We start from the raw sequence: 26,542 nt of genomic DNA, 5'->3' as shown, positions 1-26,542 counted from the left end.
TGACGGATAAAATACATGCTGTCACTCTCTGTTATTATTTTTTAGACAGTGACAGCATGTATTTTATCCGACAGGTAGCGACTAACCAGACATTGTGGAACAGGGGCTAAACCAAGTATTGTATTGTACCTAATGCGTTTTTTTTCAGATGAACCAAATCACATTGGAAACAATACCACTGCAAAATTCAAAATGGAGGATCCAATATTAGATGATATCCCACAGTTGGAACTGGGCAATGAACATGGTAAATCTGTAAGTATTAATTACCTTTAAAAAAAAAAGTTTGTTTATAAATAACAGTTCTTAACACATTGATGGATACTAGATTAACGGTGAAACTCATAAAAACGCACAACATTTTTGTAAGGGAGGTGAGTGATGGTTTGCTGGCGGCACACTGCCTAGGCGCAGTAAAGAAAACACGACGTCGTCGGTGACCGTTGTGTGCGTGTGAGTGCACACTTTTTTCTGTATGAAAACTTATTACTTTGTCAAAAAAAGGTACTCTGGGTGCACATATAACTTTGAAATCCTGCCAAATAAAGCACAACAAGATGGTCTTCATACAAACTCTAGGTAAAACAGGACTGCATTGACCGTTGTTGAAATAATTAGAAAAAGAAGTATTCAATGTTGTGATTTTTTTCTAAAAGTGTGGAGGACGCCAAATGCAGTCAGTGTCCATCAGTGGGTTAATGATACATAATAACAGAATAAACCCGATTAACATAGCATAATCATCATCATCATCATCAGCCCGTGATTCTCGTAATTAGCTTTTGGGCTGTGTATGTTTTCCATACAAACTGAGGTAACTAGGTACTTTCATATACTTTCATACAAGCAAAGTTCGGACACGCATTCACGCAACCCGCACCGTGATGCGTGGCGTGAGAACGGCCATAGGCTCCGACCGTACTTCGGTATGGTCAGCTTTATTACTTACTAGCTGTTCCCGCGCGCTTCGCTTCGCCTTAAAAAGTTTTCCCGTGGGAATTCCGGGATAAAAAGTAGCCTATGTTCTTTCCCAGGGTCTATAACGTATTTATACCAAATTTCATTCAAATCCGTTCTGTAGTTTTGGCGTGAAAGAGTAACAGACAGACAGACAGACAGACACAGTTACTTTCGCATTTATAATATTAGTTAGGATAAATATACTTACTAGGCAGAGTTTGTAATATGGGTAGTTGGGTACTTACATATCAACACCCAAGACCTGACTACAAAATATCTGTCTTTACAAATATCTGCCCCGGCCGGGAATCGAACCCGGGACCTTCGACGTATAGCAGTCAGGGTCACTAACCACTACAATATTTCGTCGTCGTTGGCAATGACAATATATTTTTCAGAACACCGCTGATGATGATGACGATATAAAGTATTTCAATGCAAAGGACGACTATTTTGAAATTGAAGATGCACTTTTGAAGGACCCAGGTAAGCTAAGTCTGAAGGCCTAGCACGGGGGGCAAGACGCTCACGTCAAGACGTGACAAGAGTTTTCCGTCGCACTTGCAGTCGTAGCCGCGTGATGTGAGTGACGTAAAACGATGTAAAGATTTTGTCACGTCTTGGACCCCATGCTAGGACTTAATAGTTACTTTTTAGATAAGCTGAGGAGAGTCGCTGGTCACTGTGATATATTTTTATGTAGTAAGGTTTTCTTTGCATGTTTAGACCTGGTTTCTCATGATTCTGTTAGTTACAGTCTCAATAACGGATTTGCTGACGACTATTTTCATATAAGTAAATATATTTTTTTAAATTAAGTAAGTACCTACTGATGACTGATGATTTTTAGATGTTAAAAATATCAAAGCAACTTATAATTACTTACATATGACCCTTAGACTTTATAAGACCCTTAGCATTCAACTGATTTCTCTGAGGGTGGATCACTTATATCTATTTATGACTGTACCTCGTCTTACTTCAAATAAGTACTTTTTCCACTTTTTCATCAAGTAAGACATCTAAAATAAACAAAAACTAACCTTATACCTACTTACACAAATGTTTGATGTCACAAATTTTTTAAAACTCATAAAATTCAGAATGACCCCCTGAGTCTACGATCATCACGGCTTCGTATAACCTTTTTGAAACAACTTATAAATATATAAGATTGTCTGTAAGAGATCGCTCTCAGCGATAAGGCCGTCTATTGTGCATATTTTGTAGGTGTTCTATAGTTAAGTATGTATTTATATGTCTGGTTTATGTGGTGTTCTATAAAGTTATGTACCTACTTATATTCTATCCTATTCTGACTTACGTACTCAAGTGGTTTTTAAAAGTATTATTTGGTAGGTATTAGGGTGAGGCCACACTAGCGTAATTTTGTAAGTTGTGAGTTGCTTATTCCGGTAGAAATATGTGCGCGGGGACGAGGGGGGCGGGGAAGTACCTATTTAGTTAGCTGTTAAAACGTTATCTGCATTCGAAGGTATTGTTTTATACCGTCAGCATTTGTTTACTTGGAATCGAACGAGGCGAGTCGCATAAAGCGAGCGTCAAATTACACATTCCAGGGACTGAGAATAACCACTAGCAACTTCGATTAACAATATACGAACAAGATGAAGTAAAAAAAAATACAAACATTCACACCTTGTACTAATGTACTCCCTAGCGGGGTAGGCAGAGGTGCATTGCTGCACCCAATTTTCGCCAGTGTTATGTTAGTCCCAATGTAATAGGGGGCGGGCCTATTGCCATTTTACGGGCACATCCAAGACCCGAGAACAAATATCTGTGTTTGAACAAATATCTGCCCCAGCCGGGAATCGAACCCGGGACTTTCGGCTCAGTAGTCAAGTCAGGGTCACTAACCACTATGCCATTCGGTCGTCACAAGATGAAGTGTAGACAAATAACACCCCACTTCTGCGACTGAGCTCTTATTTTGAATTTGTTGGTTTAGCTGATTAGAGACCTTATTCATTGGTATAATGGTTGTGATTAGGTTGAACTTTTTATAGTTCGGTTTATCATAATTTATTTATTTATTTATTGAGAAACCAACAGCGTAACTATTACAATGTCTTAGGTGGTAATAATTTATCAGTAAGGCCAATAACAGGTTTCTTCGTAGAACTCAATATAAAAATTTAGCAAGCTAACGTGAAGTTTACACTTTTTAGACACAAAAAGTGTAAACTTACTGTTTTTGTTTGTAGGTACCTACTTAGCATTAATTTATACAATGTAACACTGTTGGATTTTCAATAAAAACAAACATCATGTCGAGGGTCCGGCCCTGGTTGTTTAAAAGAGAAAAACGCTTTCAAACGGAAGTTAAGGCCTCTACACACCCACTACTAACCCGGCGGCATAGCCCGGCGGCCTAGTGCCGGCGGGTTAACATAGTACAAAATGAGGCAGGATTGTACAAAATGAGGCCGGCGGGTTGAGCCGGCGGCCTGAGCCGCCGGGTCAGCGGCTTTGGTGTGTAGAGGCCTTTATGATTTTTTTTCAATTGGCGGCGCTTTCGCTTCACCTTAATCATACATACATATCGGTCAAAATCATAACCCTCCTTTTCGTTTCGCTGTAGTCGGGTAAATAATACTGTCATTGGTTGTTTCAGAGACAAATCTCAATATAAAGACTGCTTTGCCTACTGACAAGGCAGTTAGCTATAGGAGAAACGTCAAAGAAGCAATTAAATACATATGCGATCACTGCAACTGTAATTTTGCATACAAAAAATCACTCAAAGTGCACATCCTTCAAAATGATGTGTACCCCTTTGTCGGTTATGGAGAAGAAAAACCTAGTCCCTGTAAGAAAACGCACGAGTGCGATATCTGCGGGAAGACATTCGCAAAACTACGTCGTTTGAAAGTTCACAAACGACTGCACACTGGTAGCACAACGTATCAGTGTAATATGTGCAGTAAAACATTCAGTCAATTGAGACAACTTAATATACACAAGAGCAGGCATACTGATGAGACGTATGAGTGTGATATTTGCCACTTAGTTTTTTTAAAGAAGAGCTTGTTAGTGGCTCACATGAGGACGCACACCGGTGAGAGGCCATTCATGTGTGACATTTGTAGTAAAGCATTTAGGTATAAAGGGTGTTTAACTCAGCATTTGAAATGGCATAATGGCGAAATCCAACAGTGCAAGATATGTAAAATGAGATTCACGAATCCGTTTGCTCTTAAAGATCACAAAAGGATGCACACGGAGCACAAACCATTTCAGTGTGATATCTGTAACAAACGATTTTGCCATGCTTCTTATTTGTCTAGGCACAAGGCAGCCCATAATGCAGTTAAGCCTAAATTCCCGTGCAACGTATGCGGAAGATTGTTTAAACGATCGGATTCAAGACAGTCTCACATGAAGACCCATATTAAAGTCGAAAAACTAGTTGAGTGCACTGTTTGTAGTAGAAGATTTAGGGACATAACCCAAATGAAATCGCACTTAAAGTCTCATAACACAGAAAAGCCATATGAGTGTGATTTGTGCAATAAGAGATTTAAACATTTAGTTCATATGAAGGCGCATAGAACAGGGCACACCGGTGGGGAACCATATCCGTGTAAAATTTGCTTCAAAAAATACATAACTGCTTCAGGTTTAAGTAATCACATGCTTACACATAGTGGCAAACCGATTCAGAGAAAACATGAGTGTGGTCTTTGCGGCGGTAAATTCATGCACAAGTCTGCGCTTAAAGAACATATCAATAGCCACACTGACGAAAAACCATACCAGTGCGATGTTTGTAATAAATGGTTTAAACTTAAAGCACATCTGAAGGTTCATGTTTTGACACACGCAGGCAAAAAGGCTTTCGAGTGTGACTTTTGCGGAAGAAAATACTCGGGCAAGACCAGTTTTATATCCCACGTAAGAGGGCACACGGGTCACAGGCCGTATCAGTGTAGCTTTTGCAATCAAAGATTTACAATTAAATCACATCTTACAGTACACATTCAATCTAAGCATGGTGAGAAACCACACGAATGCGATGTTTGCAAAAAAAGGTACATGCAGAAGAGCGAATTGAGGGACCACCAAAGGACTCATACCGGGGAAAGACCATATTCGTGTGATATATGCGATAAACGATTTATGACGAAAAAGATGGTTCGAATCCACTTGCGAACACACTCGGGGAAAAAACTATACAAGTGTAATACATGCGAAAAAAGATTGAGCTCGTCTGGTTTAAGATGGCACATAAAACTACGTGTTTGTCTGCGTAATAAATATCAGTGTAACATCTGCAAGAATTACTGTAAGTCATCAAGTAATTTGAGAAACCATCTGAAGAGCCACAAAAAAAACTAACCAGCATTGTTATTTATACAGAGTGCTGCAAAAAGGGTAAACAAGCCGAAAGCAGCATGTGCAGCATGGTATATCTAAGCCCGAAACTCAAAACAGAATTTCAAAATTCGCGAAAAAAAAACATTCTCCATAGTAAAAAAGTCACGTGACCAACAAAGTTGCTATGGAAAATGATTTTTTTTTTCGCGAATTTTTAAATTCTGATTTCAGTTTCGGGCTTAGATATAACATGCTGCACATGAAGGATTCGGCTTAGTATACCATTTTTGCAACATCCTGTATACATACTCAACCAATAGTATGTGCGGAATGGAAGTTTTATTGTGATTTCAGAGTTGGTCACAGGGCTACTTACAGCAGTAACTAATGTGAAGTTTTTTTTTTGTTATTTAGGTTTTAAGTATAATTATGTAGTAGCTAAAAATCATATATTTTTAGGTTAGTAATTCCTTGTTTTTTTACGTTTTTAGGTTAATGGAACTAGGTAAGTTCCATTTTTTACTGATTTAAAAAATGTCGTCTATTCAAAACGTTAATCGTTTTAAAGTAATTGTCCACCTATTTCTATCGTACGTATCGCACCAAACGGATTGTCATAAATGTGTGGAGAAACAGCGTCGGAAATGCCGATAACGCACTTGTGTGACATGTGTGAATGAATCATCATCATCATCAGGTCCTGGGATCCCTAATCAGGGACACAGGGCTCGAAGTTTGAATGAATATATATAAAAAAACTGAATGCGATGCGTCCGTTGTGTACGATGCCGAAAGGTAGACGATTAACTATACAGGATGTTGGATGTTGATAAAAGGGTTTTCTGAGCCGAAACCCTATAAAGATAAAGATAGATAAAATACTCTTTACACACAAACAGAAACAGTATTACAGACATGAACAGAAAATAAATAGCACAATCGGTGGCCTTATCACTAAAAGTAATCTCTTCCAGACATTGATAGGAAATAGAAAGAATGAAATTGGGTATCGTGTATCTATCTTATCTATATAACTAGATTTATTTTTCTCGAGTTTTCGTTCTGATTTAATTTCCGGGCTTAGACATAACATGCTGCACACGTAGGTTTCGGCTCAGTACCCTTTTAGCAAAACCCTGTAAAGTCAACTATAATCATGATCTGAAGCTGGCCTTTTTTGTTTTTATTTTAGTACCTATACAAATCATTCGTTAACTTGTTTGACTAGTTAAGAAAAATATTAAAAGTTTATATACAGATATTTATAAAAAGGTATTTTTAATCCTAAAATAAAAAATTACGTTTAATATTTTTTTGTATTTAATTTATTGCCTAATGCTTATACAATTATGGTTGGCAAAATGAATCGGCACTGGAGGAAAATCACCTTAAAACTTAAAGTAGAAATATTTCTTGGGATTATTTAACTTAAACTTAAAACTAAACAAATCTATCTAAGATTGACTTGCATAACAAAGTTAATCAAAATTAAATCTATGACCTCTTGCTCTGACATTATACTGTCAGAGCAAGAGACAAACTATTTAATTTTATTTAACTTTGTTATGCAAGTCACCCTAAGGGTCACTTTTACCAAACGCTAAACGTATTTAAAATTGTATTTAAGTCAAATTTTAAATACATTTTGTACCAACTGACAAACGTTTGACAGGCTACTAACATATATGTTTAGCGTTTGGTAAAATTCCACCAAAGTATAGCAAAAATAAACAAAGATAATTTTATATTGGCTATCTTTTATTAGCCGACTAAGTATGTGAATTGTAATATTAATAAGTCTTATTTTTTTTTTAATTTCATACAAGGAACAGATAGGTTACAGTGGTTAGTTATGACTCGTTCTTGTGGTACTGATACAAAGATATACATCACTGATAAAGATAAAATACTCTTTATTGCACACACACAGAAACAGGTTTACAAACATGAAAAGAAAATAAGTAGCACAATCGGCGGCCTTATTACTAAAAGTAATCTCTTCCAGACAACCACATTTATAACCATATTTCTCTGACTAGATGTGGATTCTATGAAACCAAAAATATTGCCATCGGAAAATGAAATTTACGTAAAAATTCATTAAAATTAGAATTGGTGACTTCAGAATCAGGCATTGGCATATTTTTGCAGAATATGAATAACTGAAGCGCTTGTCCTGATTTACTGTCCAATTAGAATAATCGTAGGTACCTTGAAAGTTTTTATATTTTATTTCTGTAATTATATTATTTTTTCAAATTTATTGTCTTTGCTATCCAACGATTTATGACTCATCTTTATTGGACATAAGTCTTAAAACGCCCATTGTCATTTCAAACATAAACGGATTTGGATGTAACGTCGTTTAAAAACACAGATGAATATAATAAAAAAAATGTTACTTTGGTTATGAAACCAAGCTTCGCTTCGCCCTAAGTTTTCCCGTGGGAATTCCGGGATAAAAAGTAGCCTTTGTTCTTTCTCAGGGTCTAGACTCTAGACCATAATTATGTATACCAAATTTCATTCAAATCTGTTCAGTTTTGGCGTGAAAGAGTAACAGAAAGACAGACAGACACGGTTACTTTCCCATTTATAATATTAGTTAGGATTTATTTTATCTCTAGGTTATTTATTTGATTATATTTTGATTAAAAAAGACGCACTACGATTGTTTACCTTTTATGCCAAATATGAAAAAAACTGTTTAGGTATTACTAGTACTAACTATACTATTCGTGGGTTAGCAAGTGTCGTTTTAAATGATTTGTCGTTAAATATTTTCTGTCGCACACATTACAAGCGTGTCGCTTCTCACGGACACCGTGTGTCAGCAAGTGGCGCTTCAGATGTGTATTATTTACATATTTACAATCGCACAAATTGCAAGCGTACCGTCTGTCACCGAGATGACGTCTCATGTGCTGCTTCAGACTGGATGCGCGAGCGAATCCTTTACTACACACATTACATTTAAACATCTTGTCCTTTCTGTGCGATATTACGTGGTTTGTCAAATTGGATTTCGAAGCGAATCGTTTTTCGCACACATCGCACTGAAAAGGCTTGGCGCCCGTATGCAATATTAAGTGCGTATTCAGCGGCGATAAAGTCGAAAATCGTTTCTTGCAAACATGGCACTGGTATGGTTTCTCACCAGTGTGCGTTCTCATGTGGATTTGCAGAGTCTTGCGCAGTTGAAATCTCTTGTCGCAAACAGTACATGCGAATGATCTCTCGCCAGTGTGGATTTTCATGTGAATATTGAGGCTGTATTTGTGCGACATTACTTTGAAGCAGATAGGGCATTCCTTCTCATTTTTCGTGGTTGATTTTGCTGTCATACTATTTGGGGTCAATAAGGCACTTGGTTCTAGTTTTATTCCAGTATTTTCATCAGAATGTTCAGTTTTAATACACACAGCTTGTTGATGTATTTCTTCCATACCTTCAGTTTTGACTCTACGCTCGGTTTCTAGACGTTCAGTACTTGTCATTGGAGGACTCTCTTTCTTGATCATTGCGTTCTTGATGAGATCTTCAACGACATGACTAGGAACTAGAGTCTTTGATTCTCCGCGCTTAGCGTGCGGATAAACATTGAATTTCATAATATGATTTCTCAATTTAGATTTAGACTTGAATTTATGTCCGCAATGATTGCACCTGAGCGTGTCGTCCGTATCGTTTCTGTGTGTGAGGATGTGCTTGTTGAGAGTACTGACGAGTAAGAACTTCTTGTGACAAACATCGCACCGATGTCGCTTCTCGGTGTGCGACGGCAAGTGATCTGTCAAACCCTTTTTTGTTGTGTATGCTTTGTCGCAAACACTACACTCGTACCGGTTCCCGCGACTGTGCACTCTCATGTGATGCTTTAGGTAGTGTTTTCGGGCAAACGGTTTTTTACAAATAGTGCAAGTGAACGGCTTTTCCCCCATGTGTGTGTCGCGTACATGCCTCGTAAAATCCTTTCGATTGGAAAACTTTTTGTTGCAAACAGCACACTCGTACGGATCTCCCTTGCAGCGCGTACTGGGCGGGTCCAATAGGCGAATCCGAGGCTTCGGCGACTCTAAGGGTAATTTGATATGTGGATAAATGTTGAGATCATGTATATGGCGACAAAGTGCTAACTTACATTCAAACGTCAAGTCGCAATGGTCACATAAATATTTGACTGAATCCCGCAAGAAGTGTATCGTTTTGTGCTTTGTGAAACTGTTCTTGTGAATAAATTTAACATTACACACATCACATTCGTAAGGCTTCTTCTCGTGTGACATCACATGGATTTTGAATAAACGCAGATGCACAAACTTTTTGTGACAAACATTGCATTCTAGAAGATTCTTCCCGGTGTGCAGGTTTGTATGTCGACGTAAATACGATCGCCGCGAAAACCACTTGTTGCAATAATCACATTGATATTTTGGTTTCACGCCGCCTGCATGTATTTTTAAATGCGCAAGAAAATATTTTTTTACTTTATATTTTTTCTCGCAAACTTCACACTGATACGGTCTATCATCTGAATGCGATTGGACATGGTGTCTCAGGATGACTGCTTGGGTGAATCTGGCGTCGCATATATTGCACGCGTACGGCCTCTCTCCTGTATGTGTTCGCATATGTATCTTCAAATTGCACTGTTGTGCGAATTGTTTCTCGCAAACCGCGCACCGATGTACATTAACCTTCTTCCTCCGAGTATAAGATTTTCTCGAACTTACATACGAGTAGACTTTTTCGTGTGGGTAAACATTGCAACTCCTGACATGATCGGCTAACACAGTTTTAGTAGAAAAAAGGCGGTTGCAGTGATCACAGAGCAAAGTGTCGTTTTTAATCTGTGTTAATCTGTGTTCTACAAGACCGCCATCTTTGTTCAAAGTTGTAGTTGATTGGCCAGGTTTTTTATTCAAATTGCAACTACTGTTCGAGGTGCTGTGATGGCCTGGAAAATAAAAAAAAATAGGAACCTTTAAAATAATGCGATATTTATACATAAACTATTTTAATCAACCCATCACGTGTGCACTGCTGGGGCACGGGTCTCCTCCCAATGACGGAAGCGGTTAAGGTCTAGTCCACCACGCTGGCGTAGTGCGGGTTGGTGGACCCCAACACAAGCAAGCTTAGTAACTGTATGCTATGATCACTACACTGCAGGGCAATTAGAGATATGAATGCCAACGCAGCGTAATAACTTGTTATTTTTGATGGATCATAAAATTAAAGTGGTCTAAGGGGGGCTATCGACGGAGTGTTGTGGCGCTCCTTGGGAGAGGCCTATGTCCAGCAGTGAATGATTATTGGCTGATGATGATGATGAGGGGAGCTAGATGTCATGATAAATACTGTTTGAAAGTATTGATAAAATATTATTTGATTCAACTATCTTCACCCTTAGTACAAAGTATTAGGTGGTACACATAAGCAATGAAAAAGTTCCACCCACAAAATGGCTATACCAGGCCCCAATTTGAAAACATTTCATTTAAAATTTGAACACTATATTCACGTTTTTAGGGTTCCGTAGCCAAAATGGCAAAAACGGAACCCTTATAGTTTCGTCATGTCCGTCTGTCCGTCTGTCCGTCTGTCCGTCTGTCACAGCCGATTTACTCGGAAACTATAAGTACTACAGTGATGAAATTTGATGGGAATATGTGTTGTATGAACCGCTACAAAAATATGACACTAAATAGTAAAAAAAAGAATTGGGGGTGGGGCCCCCCATACATGTAACTGAGGGATGAAATTTTTTTTTTCGATGTACATACCCGTGTGGGGTATCAATGGAAAGGTCTTTTAAAATGATATAAAGTTTTCTAAAAAACATTTTTCTTAAAGTGAACGGTTTTTGAGATATCAGCTCTCAAAGTCGTAAAAAGTATGTCCCCCCCCCTCTATTTTTATAACTACGGGGTATAAAATTCTAAAAAAAATAGAGGTGATGCATGCTAATTAACTCTTTCAACGATTTTTGGTTTGATCAAAGTATCTCTTATAGTTTTTGAGATAGGTTGATTTAACTGTAATTTTGATTTGCTGCTACGGAACCCTTTGTGCGCGAGCCCGACTCGCACTTGGCCGGTTTTAATTATTAGTTGGTAATATTATTATTCTGATGCGCTGTTAAATGAACTTCAATATTGCAGACGGTGACATTAGGCTAGCCTTTTTTTGTTTAGGAATAATTAGGAGTATAGTGCGACAAACTTATCTGTTCCGGTGAGACCGAACTAAATTTATCCATATCTCATAACTTACCAATGAATTATATATTCATATAGATTAGATGGGTTTATTAAAACAGCAAGGGTGAATTACCACTACAGGCAAACTTAAAATCTGACAGAATCAATAAATATTGGACATTTTCGTGAGCTCTCACCGGAACAGATAAGTTTGTGGCACTATAACTTGAACTTTGTCATTGCTAGTGAGTGCATAATATTCTAATGGGTACCTGGTTCAAGACACTCCTCCTTGACATCAAAACAGTCATCCATTTTGTTGTAATATGTCCTTCCATCATGGCAAGCCTGAAATAAAAGTTTTAAAAGCATTTAGGTCTTCTCTTTAAGGCCTAGCACGGAGCTCAAGACATGACAAAAGTTTCCCCTCACACTCATTCTCGAGGCCGCGTGATGTGAGTGACTGCGAAGTAAAACTTTTGGTCTATTGGAGTGGAACAAAAGACTTGTACTATACACACGCCCGGTCCCACCGCCTATTTTACTTTAACTCATTCCAACATGACCTACCCTTAATACATTCAGTCAGATAAATTTCCTTCAAACAATTTTACATCAAGGTCGTTTTGTACTAAAATGGCAATAACTTTTTTTTTAATTAAAACAATAGCACGGTTTATACCATTTTGAAAACTGCATTAAATGAGCAATTTTTTAAAATAAGGTGCCAGGATTGTGTAGTATATTTTTTTATAGTATGTAGAGTCAAAGTAGCTTTTAAAAAAATATTATTAACTAACTTGTATGACTTTGAAAACCGTGTTTTTTTTAAACCTACAGCATTACTCGCAATTTTTTTTGACTGTGATCAATAGCCCTGCCACAGGGTGATGCAACACCAAACAAATATTAACAATATGGAATTTTGTACCGGCGGTACGCAAAAAACTGATCCAAGGTGTCGATTTTCACCAAATTTATGAAAGTATCAATATCTCGAAAACTATGGAATTTTTAGTGAGGTCATATTATGATATTCTGGCTTCTCATGAGCTAGTCTATCAGCCCTCCAAGGCATATCGTTGACTTTTGGGACACCCTGTATGTATATTCACTCACAACTGTAAGGGGTAGTCAGAAGTGGATAACAACTGAGCCACACACTTTTCGCAGCACATTTGTACTCACATGATAGGTTGCGAACCATATCGTCGTTTTTTGGAATAAGTACAAAGCACTTAGGATACACATCTAGAATCTAGATGTGCAGGTTTTTCTCACAATGTTTTCCATCACCGTAAGAGCATGTGGTATTACTTATTACATACATACATTAGAGGTGCAAGCGAGACACCCGCTGTTCCCTTTACATTCCTACAACATCATCATCATCATCATCATCATCATCATTATTAGCCTATAGCAGTCCACTGCTGGACATAGGCCTCCCTCAAAGCACGCCACTGGATGTGATCTTTAGCTTTCCACATCCTATCATATAACCAGCCACCTTTTGCAAGTCGTCACCCCATCTAGCCGGAGGGCGTCGCACACTACATTTGCCTAGTCGCGGTCTCCACTCCAAAACATGTTTACCCCATCGGTCATCGGTTCTTCGACAGATGTGACATTCATACTCATGACTCATATCACTTACTAATGTGTATGTTTCTCCATCACAATGTTCTTCACTATGAGTAGCATCTTGTTCCATTTTCATCTGTTCCGATTTCACTCTGACTATTTCAATGTCATTACTGTCCAGATGTTTTATGTCTGAAAAATAAGTAGCATAGCATTTAGATTTATGATTATACCTTGTTTCATGGGGAAAGACAACTGACAGAACATTCGATTAAGGGTAGTGTTTTGTTTGAATCCGATGTCTTTCCACGTCAAACAAGGTATAGAGTAGTATAACATTATTGTATGAAACATTTAAGATAACATTCAAAATTCACGCAGTAGGTACAATAGGTGGCCTTATAATTAAAAGCTATGTAGGTTTATGTCAGCTTTATTAGAAGTTTTAGGTACTTTATTTTTATTTTTATTAGCCTATTTAGTTTCCCACTGCTGGGCAAAGGCCTCCCCTTTTTCCTTCCACACCCTTCGATCCTGTGCACTCTCAGCCCAGTTATTATCAAACTTATCCAGGTCGTCCCGCCATCTCCGTCTCGGCCTGCCTCTCCGCCGGCGCCCGTCGCCCGGCACCCACTCGGTCGCTATCTTGGCCCACCGGTCCGGGTGCATGCGGCAGACGTGGCCGGCCCAGTTCCACTTGAGCTTCGCGGTTCGACACCAACATCGACTATGCGAGTTTGGGAGCGTAGTATGGTGTTTCTGACACCTAGAAGAAGACTACGCTCGATCGCTCTTTGGCAAACCTTCAGTCTGGTCTTTTGATGTTCGGTCAGTGACCATGTCTGTGCGCCGTAGGTTAGGACAGGCAAGATACACATGTCAACGAGTTTGCGCTTGAGTGACAGTGGAAGGTTACCCTTCATCAGCTGCTTCATAGACCAGTAGCTCTTCCAGGCGTTTTCGATACGACTATCGATTTCTTTATCTTGCCTGTTTTCGAATCAGACTAGCTGGCCTAAGTAAATGTACTCGTTAACATATTGTATATCCTGACCGTCAACCGTGACCCTACGTATCGCGCTATTGGACATGATCTTGGTTTTGGACCGGATTCATTGACAATCCGACTTGAAGGCTTGCCGTGCTGAGATCTTGCAGCATATGTTCGAGTGCTGATGCCGACGCGGCAAAGAGTTCGATGTCAGCGAAGATTAGTTACAAGAAAATAGTTTTGGAGATAGCGGGTCGCCCTGTTTGACGCCTTTCCCTATATTAAACAAGGGTCCTGCTGATTGTAATTTGATATTGGCGGTGCTATTTTGGTAGATGGTTTTTATTAGGTCTATGTACGTTTCGGGGACAGTTTGGTCTATAAGTGATTGGAATATTGCAGGATTTGAAAGACTGTGAAATGCTTTGGCGTAGTCCACAAAAGCCAAGTAGAGTGGCTTATTATTTTCGGTAGACTTTTCGATGATCTGGTTGAGGGTGTGGAGGTGATCTGAGGTGGAGAAACATGGGCGGAATCCAGCTTGTTCGGCAGTTGGTTGGAATCAAGTATGCCAGCAATCCGGTTCTCTATGACTTTGATGAAAATTTTGTACACATGAGAAATTAATTAGTTTTAGGTACTTATATACACTTTTTAAACTTGTCAAACCTTAACTCAGTAACCAAAACTATTTGAATATTAATTATATATAAGTTTATTAGCCACATTAAGAGCACAGTATATCAAATTAATGAATGAATATGTCCCAGAGCTACTTTATTTCTAGAGATCATGGTAGAAGGAAGCTGCAGCTCATTTAAAATTGCATTAAATTTATCTTACCTCTTGCAAAACTCAACTCATCATTGAGAAGCATTGCTGCTTTATTATCAGTTGGAATCAGATGATCCATTGCTATAAAATAAATCTGTTCTGAAATTTATTAAAATGTAATCCACTTCGGAGTTTCTTCACCGATTCAAAATTTCTTGAAATTAAAATTAAATTTGGTTCGACTCAGTTGGACTCCAATCCATGACAACAGAATAACCAGTGTTGTCAAATGCTAGAAATGTTATAGAAAGTTGTCTACAAAGGTAGCTAGAGAGTAGCTTGTGAAAATAATGGTATGATTTAGTAACATGAGTAGAAAATAAATGTACCGAACGAAATTGTTTACATTTCATTACATTTTCATTATACCTAGATCAACTTCAATTCAACTTTATTTTGTGGCAATTTTGACAGATTGGTACCACAGAACACATTTTGATGAAAACTTGGCAGTACTTGTTAATATTCTGCGGAAGCAGTGACGAGGTTTGTGATGTGATTCATAGAGAAAAAATAAACTACGATTATGAAAACAAATTCACAACAAATTAATGTCGGTGCGGTTCGTTTGGTTGTGTGTTGTGTCGTAAGAATAAAAACAATAAATAGTACGGTTTTAAAACTTATTTTAATTAGTTGATAGGAAGTTTGTTCCTAGAAAGGCAGTCGGGATCCGTACACTAGTTCAAAATAAGGTAATTCTACTTTTCTTTCAGAAGTTTAGGTTAACTTTTCAGGACCTTCCTTCCTTTAAAATTTTCAGTTGACTTATCCTCGAGTGACAGTCCAGCAGAGTGGAGCGGAGTATCGGAGCATTTTGCGAGACAATAATCGTCCAATCAAATTGCAGGATTCGAGTATTTATGCAATTTCATTGGTATTTTTTCCTCGCACACGCTCCAACAATGCTCTACTCGCCGGCACGCTCCGGTGGAGAAGCAGGGGTTGGCTTTTACAGAGTGCTACCTTAAATTGAGTGTGCTGACCATTTAGGGTATTAGGGGATGTCTTTCTGATACCTTTACAATCATTTTTATTTGCCGGCGACACACACAGTATTTTAAATAAATTTTAGAAATCTACGATTTTTGTCAACCATAGTATAGAAATGGCACACTCACAGAGTAAACACGTTATATTTGCGTTCCATTCTAGATAATGTTAACCTATTTTGATAATTATTCTGGGTTTTGTTTATTAATTGTGTTTTTTTAATGAGTCTTAGGACGACGACGCCAAATACGTAACACAGTAATAACCTCAAATTAAAAAAATAGGTTCGAATTCTATAGAATTCGGGTGTTAGGTATTTTTTTTATATAAGTTTAGAAAGCCTTCCTCTTGGGACACAAAATTTTGGATGACTTACATACATTTTGAGGTTAGTTTTTTTATTTTTAGATTTTTTTAAAAAATTACGCATCTCCGGCAAGTTTTAATGCAATAGGGGGGTACAGTAAACCCCCCTACACTCCCCCCACCTACCCCTAAACCCCCCTTAAGGTAGAACGCTGTAAAAAAATTACCGTAGCCTTAATGGGATGATGGAAAGCCAGTGGTCTCTTTTGTACATCAATATGCATCAATATAAATAAATTATTATGCAGAAAAGGGGCCTCAACTATCAACTGTATCTTTTAAAAGTCTAGCACAGTCAGTGACTCAGCGTTGCTATTTCTATCACCTCAGTGGCTAACCCTAGCATTAAGCCCGTCACAGACTTAGCTATAATATATATTAATATACCATAGAATTGGTGACTACACAGAAATATATATTATAGCTGAGTGTGTGGTCACTGCAAAAATGTAAAGAAAATATATAGTAATATGCCCAGCTATAAACATATTAATATATATTATAGCTAGGTCTGTGACGAGCTTTAGTGTTTTATGTCACTGACACGCTTGTTCTATCATAATACTATCATAACCCATAGACTTATACTAAGGGTCTGTTTCACAATGTCTGGTTAGTGGCTACCTGACGGATAAAATACATGCTGTCACTCTCTGTTATTATTTTTTAGACAGTGACAGCATGTATTTTATCCGACAGGTAGCGACTAACCAGACATTGTGAAACAGGGGCTTAGGCCTTGTTCCACAATGTCTGGTTAGTGGCTACCTGTGAGATAAAATACATGCTGTCACTGTCAAAAAAATAATAACAGAAAGTGACAGCATGTATTTTATCTCACAGGTAGCCACTAACCAGACATTGTGGAACAGGGGCTTAGTCTATGTCATAACCTCTTTATTTGTCTTTTGTTTCTAGTTCCACAAACAAGAAACAATATGGAGGAAGACATAGACATAGAGGATCACAATCTGTTGGACAACTTGGCCCTTAGGAGTGTGTTTCCAGATCTAAGCATTCTCAAACAAGAAATCATAGATTTTGGAATTGGAGAAGGTATATTTTTTATCAATTCAATAGGATATCAAAATCATTTGCGTCTGTCTCACAGACATATATGACACTAGATTCCCCAAGTGTATAGTGCCACAAACTTATCTGTTCCGGTGAGAACGAATTAAATTGGTCCATATCTCGTTACTTACTAATAAATTAAATATTTATATAGATTAGATGGATTTATTTAAACCGCAAGGGTAAATTGCCATTACGGGAGAACTTAACATCCTAGAGAATAAAGAAATATTAGAAATTTACGTGAACTCTTACCGGAACAGATAAGTTTGTGGCACTGTACATACTGATTGTGTCAAAAAGTTGGTCATCTGATCAACTTTTGGTTCATACGTTTAGTTCCGTCGAGCTGTCATTATCTGTGTCAAAAATAATAATACCTATAAAATTTTGGCATGCCTGGTTTTTATAGAAATTAATGCATTTGTGGCATCTAGTCACATATGTTTGTGGTCTGTCTAGCCTAAAGGATGATTCACGCTACACCGCGTGTCAATCGGCAAGGTGTATGAAGTTTGGCATGGTCATGGTCTTGAAAATTCATACAAAAGTGCGGACTGGTCGAGACACGGTGTAGACCCTTAAGACTGCCTGTGTTTATTACATATTAAACAAATAATGTGGCATACATTTAAATATATGTATGCCAGGGGCTTCTTATAACCAAATTGTAGATAGAATTTTGTCAGGACAATACAGTGCAAACACTACATTAGTATTGTTAATTGGAAACAGCTTAGATGTGACAGAAAATGACTTAATAAGATGCTATGACGCCCTTTCTACCATGGAAATCAAGAAAACGATAATCTGTGCTTTTCCCTATTCCGCTTCACGGTCTCATAAGCAGAACACTCAGATACATGAGTTAAATATGTTGATATTTAACATGACATTTGGTCATAGGGAACAGATGATGTATTTCGATACAAATAAATTTATTCACAATTTTATTTTGACCAAGAGTACATTATTTGTACCTAAGTTTTATAAGCGACAGATAGCTAAATTGTTAGCTTACAACATTTATGACCCTGTTATAAGTAGTATAACAGAAGTAGGACCAACTGATACGATAGTTAGTAGTAATACTAATGTAAATTTAAACTGCCATGCACGACAAGAGATGAGCAACTGAGAGTTGTACACCAGAACATTCAGGGGCTTTCTCGCAAACTTCTAATGCTAGAGTTATTTTTAGAACAATACGACATAGACATAATTTGTATTACTGAGCATCACCTTAAAAATGATGACATGAATTTTAATGTAAAAAATTACAATGTTATTAGCTCATTTAATAGGAAATCGTTAGACAAAGGAGGATCATTAATATTTGTAAAGAAAAATTTAAAATGTAAGGATAGGAAAGATATTGTAAAATTATCGGTCGAAAGAATAGCTGAACTAGCTTGTGTTGAGATGGACAAGTATATAATTTTAAGCGTGTACAGGCCCCCCTCTTCTGACTATAAAGTATTTGAGAAAGTGATGGAGGATAGTCTTACCATCTTATCTAAGAGCTCAAAACAAGTGGTCGTGGTGGGAGATTTTAATATTGATTTATTAGTTGAGACTTCTATGAAATGTTGTATAATTAATTTGTTCAAGTCATATAATTTAAGTAATGTCTTCCTGGAACCTACCAGAATTACTCCCACCTCAGCCACTTGTATTGACAATATTTACTGTAATTGTGATTTTACTAATCATTCTGTAATCAATTGTTTACCATCCGACCACAGTGGGCAAATTATTACGTTTCCTTGTACTTTTGAACGTAAGTCAGCCACTTTCAAGTTCAGACCAGTAACATCATACAGAATTGATAAGTTTAAATCTCGATTGAACAGTAAACTTGGCTACTGTAGAAGCTCTGAAAGAAATCCCAATGATGCCTTTAAGGAAATATTTCAAGGTTTGTCTCAAGAATTTGAAAACGTGTTCACTAAGAAAGAAGTACACTCGCGAGCAACCAAATCGACTCAAGCCTTCACGGCGCACATATACATTGATTTTCCTAAAACGATAAATGGTAAATATAAAAGTGATATGTCATTCGAAAGCTGAAGAATTAGGCTTTCAATTAAGATCAATACCATAAAAAAAAACTAAGCGCAGATTTAATGACGCATTTTAATTGCCCGTCAGTGTTAATTACCTCATTAGGAATCCACGCCTTGCGCTACCTGATCCCGCTATAAAACCTTTCCACATCCGGTGTACCTTATCAGTCGCTTGTTGCAAGTTGACCGGTACACATCTCGTTGCATTGTATTCCTTGTTTTCGCAAACCCATGGATACCACACCAGAAGAAGCTGCTCAAGTTGTTGCCTTGCTGCAACAAGGGTTAAGTCAGCGAGCAGTCGCTGCCCAGCTCCACTTGAGCCAGTCTGCTGTATCCCGAGTATACAGACGGTTCCAAGAGACTGGTGCCTTCAATCGAAGACCAAGAACGGGCCGCCACCGCTGCACTTCAGAGAGAGACGACCGCTTCATTGTCTCAACCTCGCTGCGCAATCGACACCTTACGGGCGTTGATGTGCAGCAAGAACTGAGACGTGTACGACAAGTGGCTGTCAGCGAGTGGACAGTGAGAAGACGCTTGAAGGAAGCCAACTTGACACCAAAAAGACCTGCATCAGGCCCCAAATTGACTGCAGGCCACCGACAAGCGCGTCTTCAGTTTGCTCGAGAGCATCTCGATTGGAGCATTGCGCAATGGCGGTCGGTCCTGTTTACTGATGAGTGCAGAGTGTGTCTGCATGGCAGTGACAGGAGAGGCCGGGTCTACCGGCGTCCGGGGGAACGATTTGCCCAATGTTGTTTCGCTGAAACAGTAGCATATGGTGGCGGTTCCTGCATGATGTGGGCTGGTATTTCTCTAGAGGGAAAAACCGCACTTGTTTTCGTGCCTGGAGGCGGCCGAGGAGGCGGGTTAACAGCTGATCGGTACATCACCGACATTCTACTCGGTCATGTTGTGCCCTATGCAGAATTTGTCGGTGAAGACTTCGTGCTAATGCACGACAATGCCCGCTGCCACACGGCACGAGTCAGTCGGCAGTTTCTGAGAGAGAAGGAATTGCGCACGATGGACTGGCCTGCGCTCAGTCCTGACCTGAATCCCATCGAACACTTATGGGACGAGCTCAAAAGAAGAGTTCGGGCCAGGAATCCAGTCCCTGCAAGCGTGGACGAGCTGAAGACAGCTTTATTAGAGGAGTGGGACGGCATTCCTCAGGAAACTGTCAAAAAGTTGATAAGGTCTATGAGAAACAGGCTGCAGGCTGTAATTAGGGCAAGAGGGGGCAATACAAAGTATTGATTTAAATAAATAAATTTTTATCTTAACATTTTTTGTTTAATTTGTATAATACGATACCCATACCCTTTTTTCCTAAATTCCCGTTTTTCCTACAATTGCGTTCAGACATCATTTATTTCAAAAATGATGAATGGATTTCAATAATAATGATATCAAATTAAAGCTGACATCTTAAGCTTTTAAATGACATATCATTTTTATTATTTCTATTCATAATTTTACTTGTATTAATGTATGTTTGCGCCGTCAAGGCTTGAGTCGATTTGGTTGCTCGCGAGTGTAGATGTTAATTGTAAACTAAGTCTTAATGACTGGGCAACATCGGGAATTTATAAGAGCAGACGTAAATTATATGATCTCTATGAACAGCGTACATTTACTCATGACGATAACTTTAGAGATTATGTAAAGAAATATACAAAGATATTCAAAGCCGTTTGCCACCAAGCTAAATCAGATTATATAAATAGAAAGATTAAAAACTCTAATAACAAGATTAAAACCGTATGGAATATCATTAATACTGAAACCGGGAAGAATAAACCACGTGATTTAAATTTTGAACTTAAAATTAATGATAAAATTGTTTCATCTAGTGAAGAAGTGGCTTCCGTCTTTGAAGATTTTTTCCGTAGTATACCGATAGCTACAACTGAGAACCTTGATTCATCTTGCGCTGAAGCTGAACGTTTGCTAAGAGGGAATGCACCGCCTTGCGATCTCGACTTTCAATTTCATGGTATAAATACACAGACCATAATTACCACTTTTAAAGAATTAAATTTAAAAATGACAGAAGATTTATGGGGCATGTCCGTTAAAGTTATTAGTCATGTTATTGATATCCTAGCACCCCACTTGGCTAATCTTTTTAACAGATGCATTGAGGTCGGTGTATTCCCCGATTTGATGAAACTTAGTAAACTAATACCGCTTTTTAAATCTGGTGAGAAAAATGATCCCAATAATTTTAGGCCTGTATCAGTTTTGCCAGTACTGAGTAAAATATTTGAAAAAATTATGCTGCATCAAATGCTTTCGCACTTTAATATTCACGGCCTTCTCCATAACCAACAGTTCGGTTTCACCAAAGGTCGATCTACAACTGACGCTGGTGTCGCGTTGGTCAAACACATATTTAGTGCTTGGGAGGAACGTCTTGATGCTGTGGGTGTTTTTTGCGATCTATCGAAAGCATTTGATTGTGTGGATCATGCCACTCTACTTATGAAACTTAAATATTATGGGCTAACTGGCAAAGCTCTTACATTATTGGAATCATACTTGAGCAACAGAACTCAACTAGTTGACATAAATGGAGTGCGTTCGGCTGGCTGTCCTGTCAGTATGGGTGTTCCACAAGGCTCGATTTTAGGACCATTCTTGTTTCTTGTATATGTTAACGATTTACCGTTTTTGGTAGATAAATTATGTGAGATAGTACTGTTTGCTGATGATACTTCACTTATATTTAAGTTGAAGCGACAAGAAGTCAATTTTGACAATGCAAACAGTACTCTTTCCATAGTTAATAATTGGTTCACTGTAAATAATTTAGCTCTTAACTCCAAGAAAACAAAATGTATTAAATTCACTTTGCCTAATGTAAGACAAGTAGAGACATATTTGACATTGAATAACGATAAGCTAGAGTTAGTAAATGAAACGGTATTCCTGGGTATTACAATTGACTCAAAGTTGCAATGGGGACCCCATATTGAGAGGATAGCCGGTAGATTGAGTTCTGCAGCTTATGCGGTTAGAACCATTAGACAGTTAACAGATGTAGATACAGCCAGGCTTGTGTATTTTAGTTATTTTCATAGTGTTATGTCTTACGGAATTCTATTGTGGGGACGAGCGGCTGACATTAATCAAATCTTTGTTCTGCAAAAACGAGCAATTCGAGCCATATATGTATTAGGGTCTAGAATTTCATTAAGAGATACGTTTAAGGAAATAGGTATACTAACTGTTCCATGCCAATATATCTATGAAAATATTATGTATGTTCGTAAAAACTTAAATTCATTTAGTAAAGTAGGAGCCACTCACGGTATTGAGACCAGAAACAAAAATAAGTTGCTTTTCCCCACACTCAGACTTTCGAAAACAAACACATCATTCATGGGGAACTGTATACGTTTTTATAATAAATTATCAAATGAAGCAATAAACCTTACTGAGCAAAAATTTAAGAATTATGTTAAAGCTACATTATGTAGTAAAGCTTACTATAGTATAAATGATTATTTAAACGACAAAAACGCGTGGTCTTGTCCACCTCAGCTAAGGCTATTGAAAAAATGAAATGGATATAGGTACTTAAGTAAAATTGTAGGTACTAGATATAAGTAAAAATTGTAATAGATTATAAGGAAAAAGTTGAAAAGATGCTCGAGGAGTTTCTTTCGCCATTTCTTTCCTTCTCAATGACGGGGCCTTTGTGAAATGGTGGTAGATGACTATCGACAAATAATTGTAAAATTTTACGTCGATTAAACCATTTGAATTTGAATTTTATTTTTTGTCTTTCAGATATCAAGACAAAGACAGAAGTTCTAAAGGGGACCAGAAATGAAAACGAACCGGTCATTGCTATGCTAAACTGCGGGAATGATCTTCTGTTACCATCCACACAAGACCTAGATGTTAAACCGGCTATTCTAAGCACTAACATAGATGATAAACTAACTGCTGTGAACAATTTGGTCAATACTGAAATAAATGTCCATGATATAAAGAAGGAAATGGAAGATATTGAAACTTGTGAGTCACCGTATCATAGAAACAAAATTATACTGGGAAAGATAAATGTTGATGAGAAATGCAACAATAAATCTAATAATGTTGTTGGGAATATAGACAAAACAAACGATGATTCAGATATTTTAGTCATGAACGTCTCTGAAACAAATAAAAGCAGGATGATAACCAAACAGTATCATGAAATGGAAAGGTGTTTGCTTGTTAAACTTGTTCTAACAAACTGTTATACATCTCTATTGGAGAATAACAGTTACTGTGCTCAGTGTGCAGTGTTGTTCCCCACCACTGAAGCGTATAGTGAACATTACACGAGCACACACACCGAGACCACTAACTCAACTAAAGCCTCGGTAGATATTCTGAAACGTAAAAAAAATATTAAAATTGGTAATGATAAGCTATTTGAGTGTGAAACTTGCAAGAAACCATTTGATCGAATAGGTAATTTGAACCTTCACATCAAGATAGTCCACAAGGGCATAAAAAACTTCACATGTGTAATATGCGAGAAAAAGTTTGGTATGAAAAGCAGTTTGGCCAGTCACATGTTGGTTCATACTGGTGAAAAGCCATTCGAGTGTATGACTTGTAAGAAGAGATTTCGGTTTACACACCATTTGAAATCGCACGTGATGATTCACACTGGTGAAATGCCATTTGAATGTGAAATCTGCAATAAAAAATTTCGACTACTTGTCAATTTGGGTCACCACAAGTTAATCCACACAGGTGAAAAGCCATACGAGTGCATGACTTGTAATAAAAGATTCCGGTTACCACACGGTTTGAAAACGCACATGTTAATTCACACTGGTGAAAGACCATTTGAATGCGAAATCTGCAAGAAAAGATTTAGTCAATCAGGCAGATTGAAGGTTCACAAATTAATTCACACTGGCGAAAAGCCATGGGAGTGTAAAACTTGCAACAAAAGATTTCGTGAATTAGGTGATTTGAACAAACACAAGTTGATTCACAGTGAAGAAAAACCATTAGAGTGTGTAATTTGTAAGAAAAGGTTTAAGCATATACGCCACTTGAAAATGCATATTAAAAACACTCACTCGGGTGATGATGAGAAACCATTTGAATGTGATATCTGCAAGAAAAGGTTCATAATGAAAATCTATTTGTCAAGCCACGTCAAAAGTCATACTGATTTAAGGTCATTTGAATGTGAGTATTGCAATAAACGATTCAAGAATCCCAGCACTAGAAACAAACACATATTAATTCATACTGGTGAAAAGTCATTCGAATGTGAAACTTGCAAGAAAACATTTCTTACATCGAGCGGATTGAAGAGACACAAGTTAGTTCACACCAGTTATAAACCATTCGAGTGTGATAGTTGCAATAAAAAAATTAAAACCAAAACTCATTTGATTCGACATATGAGAGTACACACTGGGGAAAGACCATTCGAGTGTGATACATGCAAGAAAAGATTTTTGGAGAAAAGTAATTTGGTCTTACATCAAAAGTTAATCCATTTTGGTGAAAAACGGTTCGAGTGCTATACTTGCAGTGAAAAATTTAGTAGAAAAATTCAATTGATTCGTCACATGACAGTACATACTGGGTAAATTTAATAAGTAATTATCGTAAAATATTTTGTGAAAAGTTTAATTATTAATAAGCTAATGTTTCCACCGCAAATGGTCGTTTTTTACATTAACTTCTACATTCTACAGTCGTCGAAATATAATAGGCCCGTTTGGACAGCTACATAAATTTGCTATTTACTCTTGATTCACTTGATAAAATACATAAAAAGACACATAATCTGGCTTATTATTCAACGGCAGAGTTAAAAAAGAACTTTTGTAGCACCAAAAGTTACTTATTGCTTAGGTTTTTTATGAATTCGATTTGACACCAGCTGTCATCCCATACATTTTGTAGCTGTCCAAACGGGCCTATTATGTTTCAACGACTGTAGGTACGGTATAGGTATTGAAAATTGGGATTAGCATGAAGAGGGGATACGTGGCTGTTTGTAAGACGCTTTCAAGCGGAAGAAATGATATTTTTTTACTGGTGGCGTTATTTGGTTTTAAGTTACTTTACATTACCTTAATGGGGAAGGAAATCAAGTGAAACTTTGGCAGCACCAGCGAGTGTGCCTTTTTGGTTCTGACCAATTACATTGTTTGGGTAAAAAAATGGCGACTGAACCAACCAATCAGAACTGGGGAATTAGGCACACTCGCCTAAGGCGCCATCTGTAATTAGCATTTAGTTTTTCTCCGCATTAGTTAATTATAGTTATGTATAATAAACCTACCTATTTGGAAAGTAAAGTCAGTGTATATTTTGTGTGTTACAACTGGTGTAGGGGTAAAGCTTTAACTATAAGTATACCTATGTGGGAACTTGTTATTAACTAGATTTTCTTGTCATAAGTATGTTATAGTTGAAAGTTCTCCAAATATTATAAGTTAAATAAAGTACTTAAATAAATAATTAAAACTATTGACTTATTATCTAGCGTAAGGGTGCTTACATAGAGAATCGGGTTCCCTGTATCTACCTGTACCGGTAACCTGATGCACCACATGCGAAAGCGCTCACTCACGGAGCATTTCCCGGATTTTTAAATGCGCTTTCGCATAATCAGGTTACCGGTACAGGTAGATACAGGGAACACGATTATCTATGTAAGCACCCTAAGGACAGACCCAACCACTCAAGAAAATGGCACCCTCGCGCTGGCCCTATAATTTCATACAAGTATCTGTCATAATTTTGTTTGAATTTGAATTGAATAGCGCGAGTTATATTTTCTTTAGGCAAAATGTTCTCAATGGTAGTGCTTATCAGACTGAGCTACCACCTCTCTAACGGGTTGCCTTAAATGAATGAATAAGTGCCCATAGCTTGGCATTAACTCGTTAATCCGTTAAGGGTCGGCAATAGGGAATCGAGGGTTGGCATTGTCATAGAATTATGTAGTAAATGATGCTCTACAGCCTTGAAAAAAATCACACAGGTAGCCGAAGAGTCTAGCTAGGTGCTGAATCATTCGAATTTAAGTAAATGCTTATGGATAACTGTAAATTAATTTCAGAATATGACGAAAAACCAGTAAATCACAC

At 37.7% G+C, this 26,542-nt stretch overlaps 3 protein-coding genes and 1 non-coding gene across 4 annotated transcripts; 2 read left to right on the top strand and 2 right to left on the bottom strand.

Moving 5' to 3' along the window:
• The first annotated feature begins 1,589 nt into the window (after nt 1-1,589).
• Nucleotides 1,590-5,395, top strand: LOC125489214 (zinc finger protein OZF-like). Its single transcript, XM_048624310.1, has 3 exons — nt 1,590-1,638; nt 1,811-1,973; nt 4,272-5,395. The coding sequence occupies exons 1-3, from the start codon at nt 1,590-1,592 to the stop codon at nt 5,320-5,322; spliced, it is 1,263 nt and encodes a 420-aa protein (XP_048480267.1). The 3' UTR covers nt 5,323-5,395.
• Nucleotides 5,396-7,912: 2,517 nt separating this feature from the next.
• On the bottom strand, nt 7,913-14,992 carry LOC125488427 (zinc finger protein 665-like). The gene is made up of 4 exons (XM_038116302.2): nt 14,923-14,992; nt 13,162-13,280; nt 11,777-11,852; nt 7,913-10,258 (listed from the first exon to the last, which is right to left on the bottom strand). Exons 1-4 carry the CDS (start codon nt 14,990-14,992, stop codon nt 8,034-8,036), a joined length of 2,490 nt encoding a protein of 829 aa, XP_037972230.2. The 3' UTR covers nt 7,913-8,033.
• Nucleotides 10,199-13,274, bottom strand: LOC105386091. The gene is made up of 3 exons (XR_007266785.1): nt 13,162-13,274; nt 11,777-11,852; nt 10,199-10,258 (listed from the first exon to the last, which is right to left on the bottom strand). It is a non-coding gene; the product is annotated as an uncharacterized LOC105386091 (transcript).
• A 503-nt stretch (nt 14,993-15,495) lies between the features above and the next one.
• Nucleotides 15,496-25,212, top strand: LOC105386112 (zinc finger protein 345-like). Its single transcript, XM_038116249.2, has 3 exons — nt 15,496-15,608; nt 17,191-17,328; nt 23,214-25,212. Exons 2-3 carry the CDS (start codon nt 17,211-17,213, stop codon nt 25,028-25,030), a joined length of 1,935 nt encoding a protein of 644 aa, XP_037972177.2. The 5' UTR covers nt 15,496-15,608; nt 17,191-17,210; the 3' UTR covers nt 25,031-25,212.
• Nucleotides 25,213-26,542: the final 1,330 nt, after the last annotated feature.

Source organism: Plutella xylostella, chromosome 11, assembly GCF_932276165.1.
Source record: "Plutella xylostella chromosome 11, ilPluXylo3.1, whole genome shotgun sequence".
Taxonomy (NCBI): Eukaryota; Metazoa; Arthropoda; class Insecta; order Lepidoptera; family Plutellidae; genus Plutella; species Plutella xylostella.
Note: the sequence above shows the minus strand (reverse complement) of the source record. Positions and strands in the feature narration are given on the sequence as shown.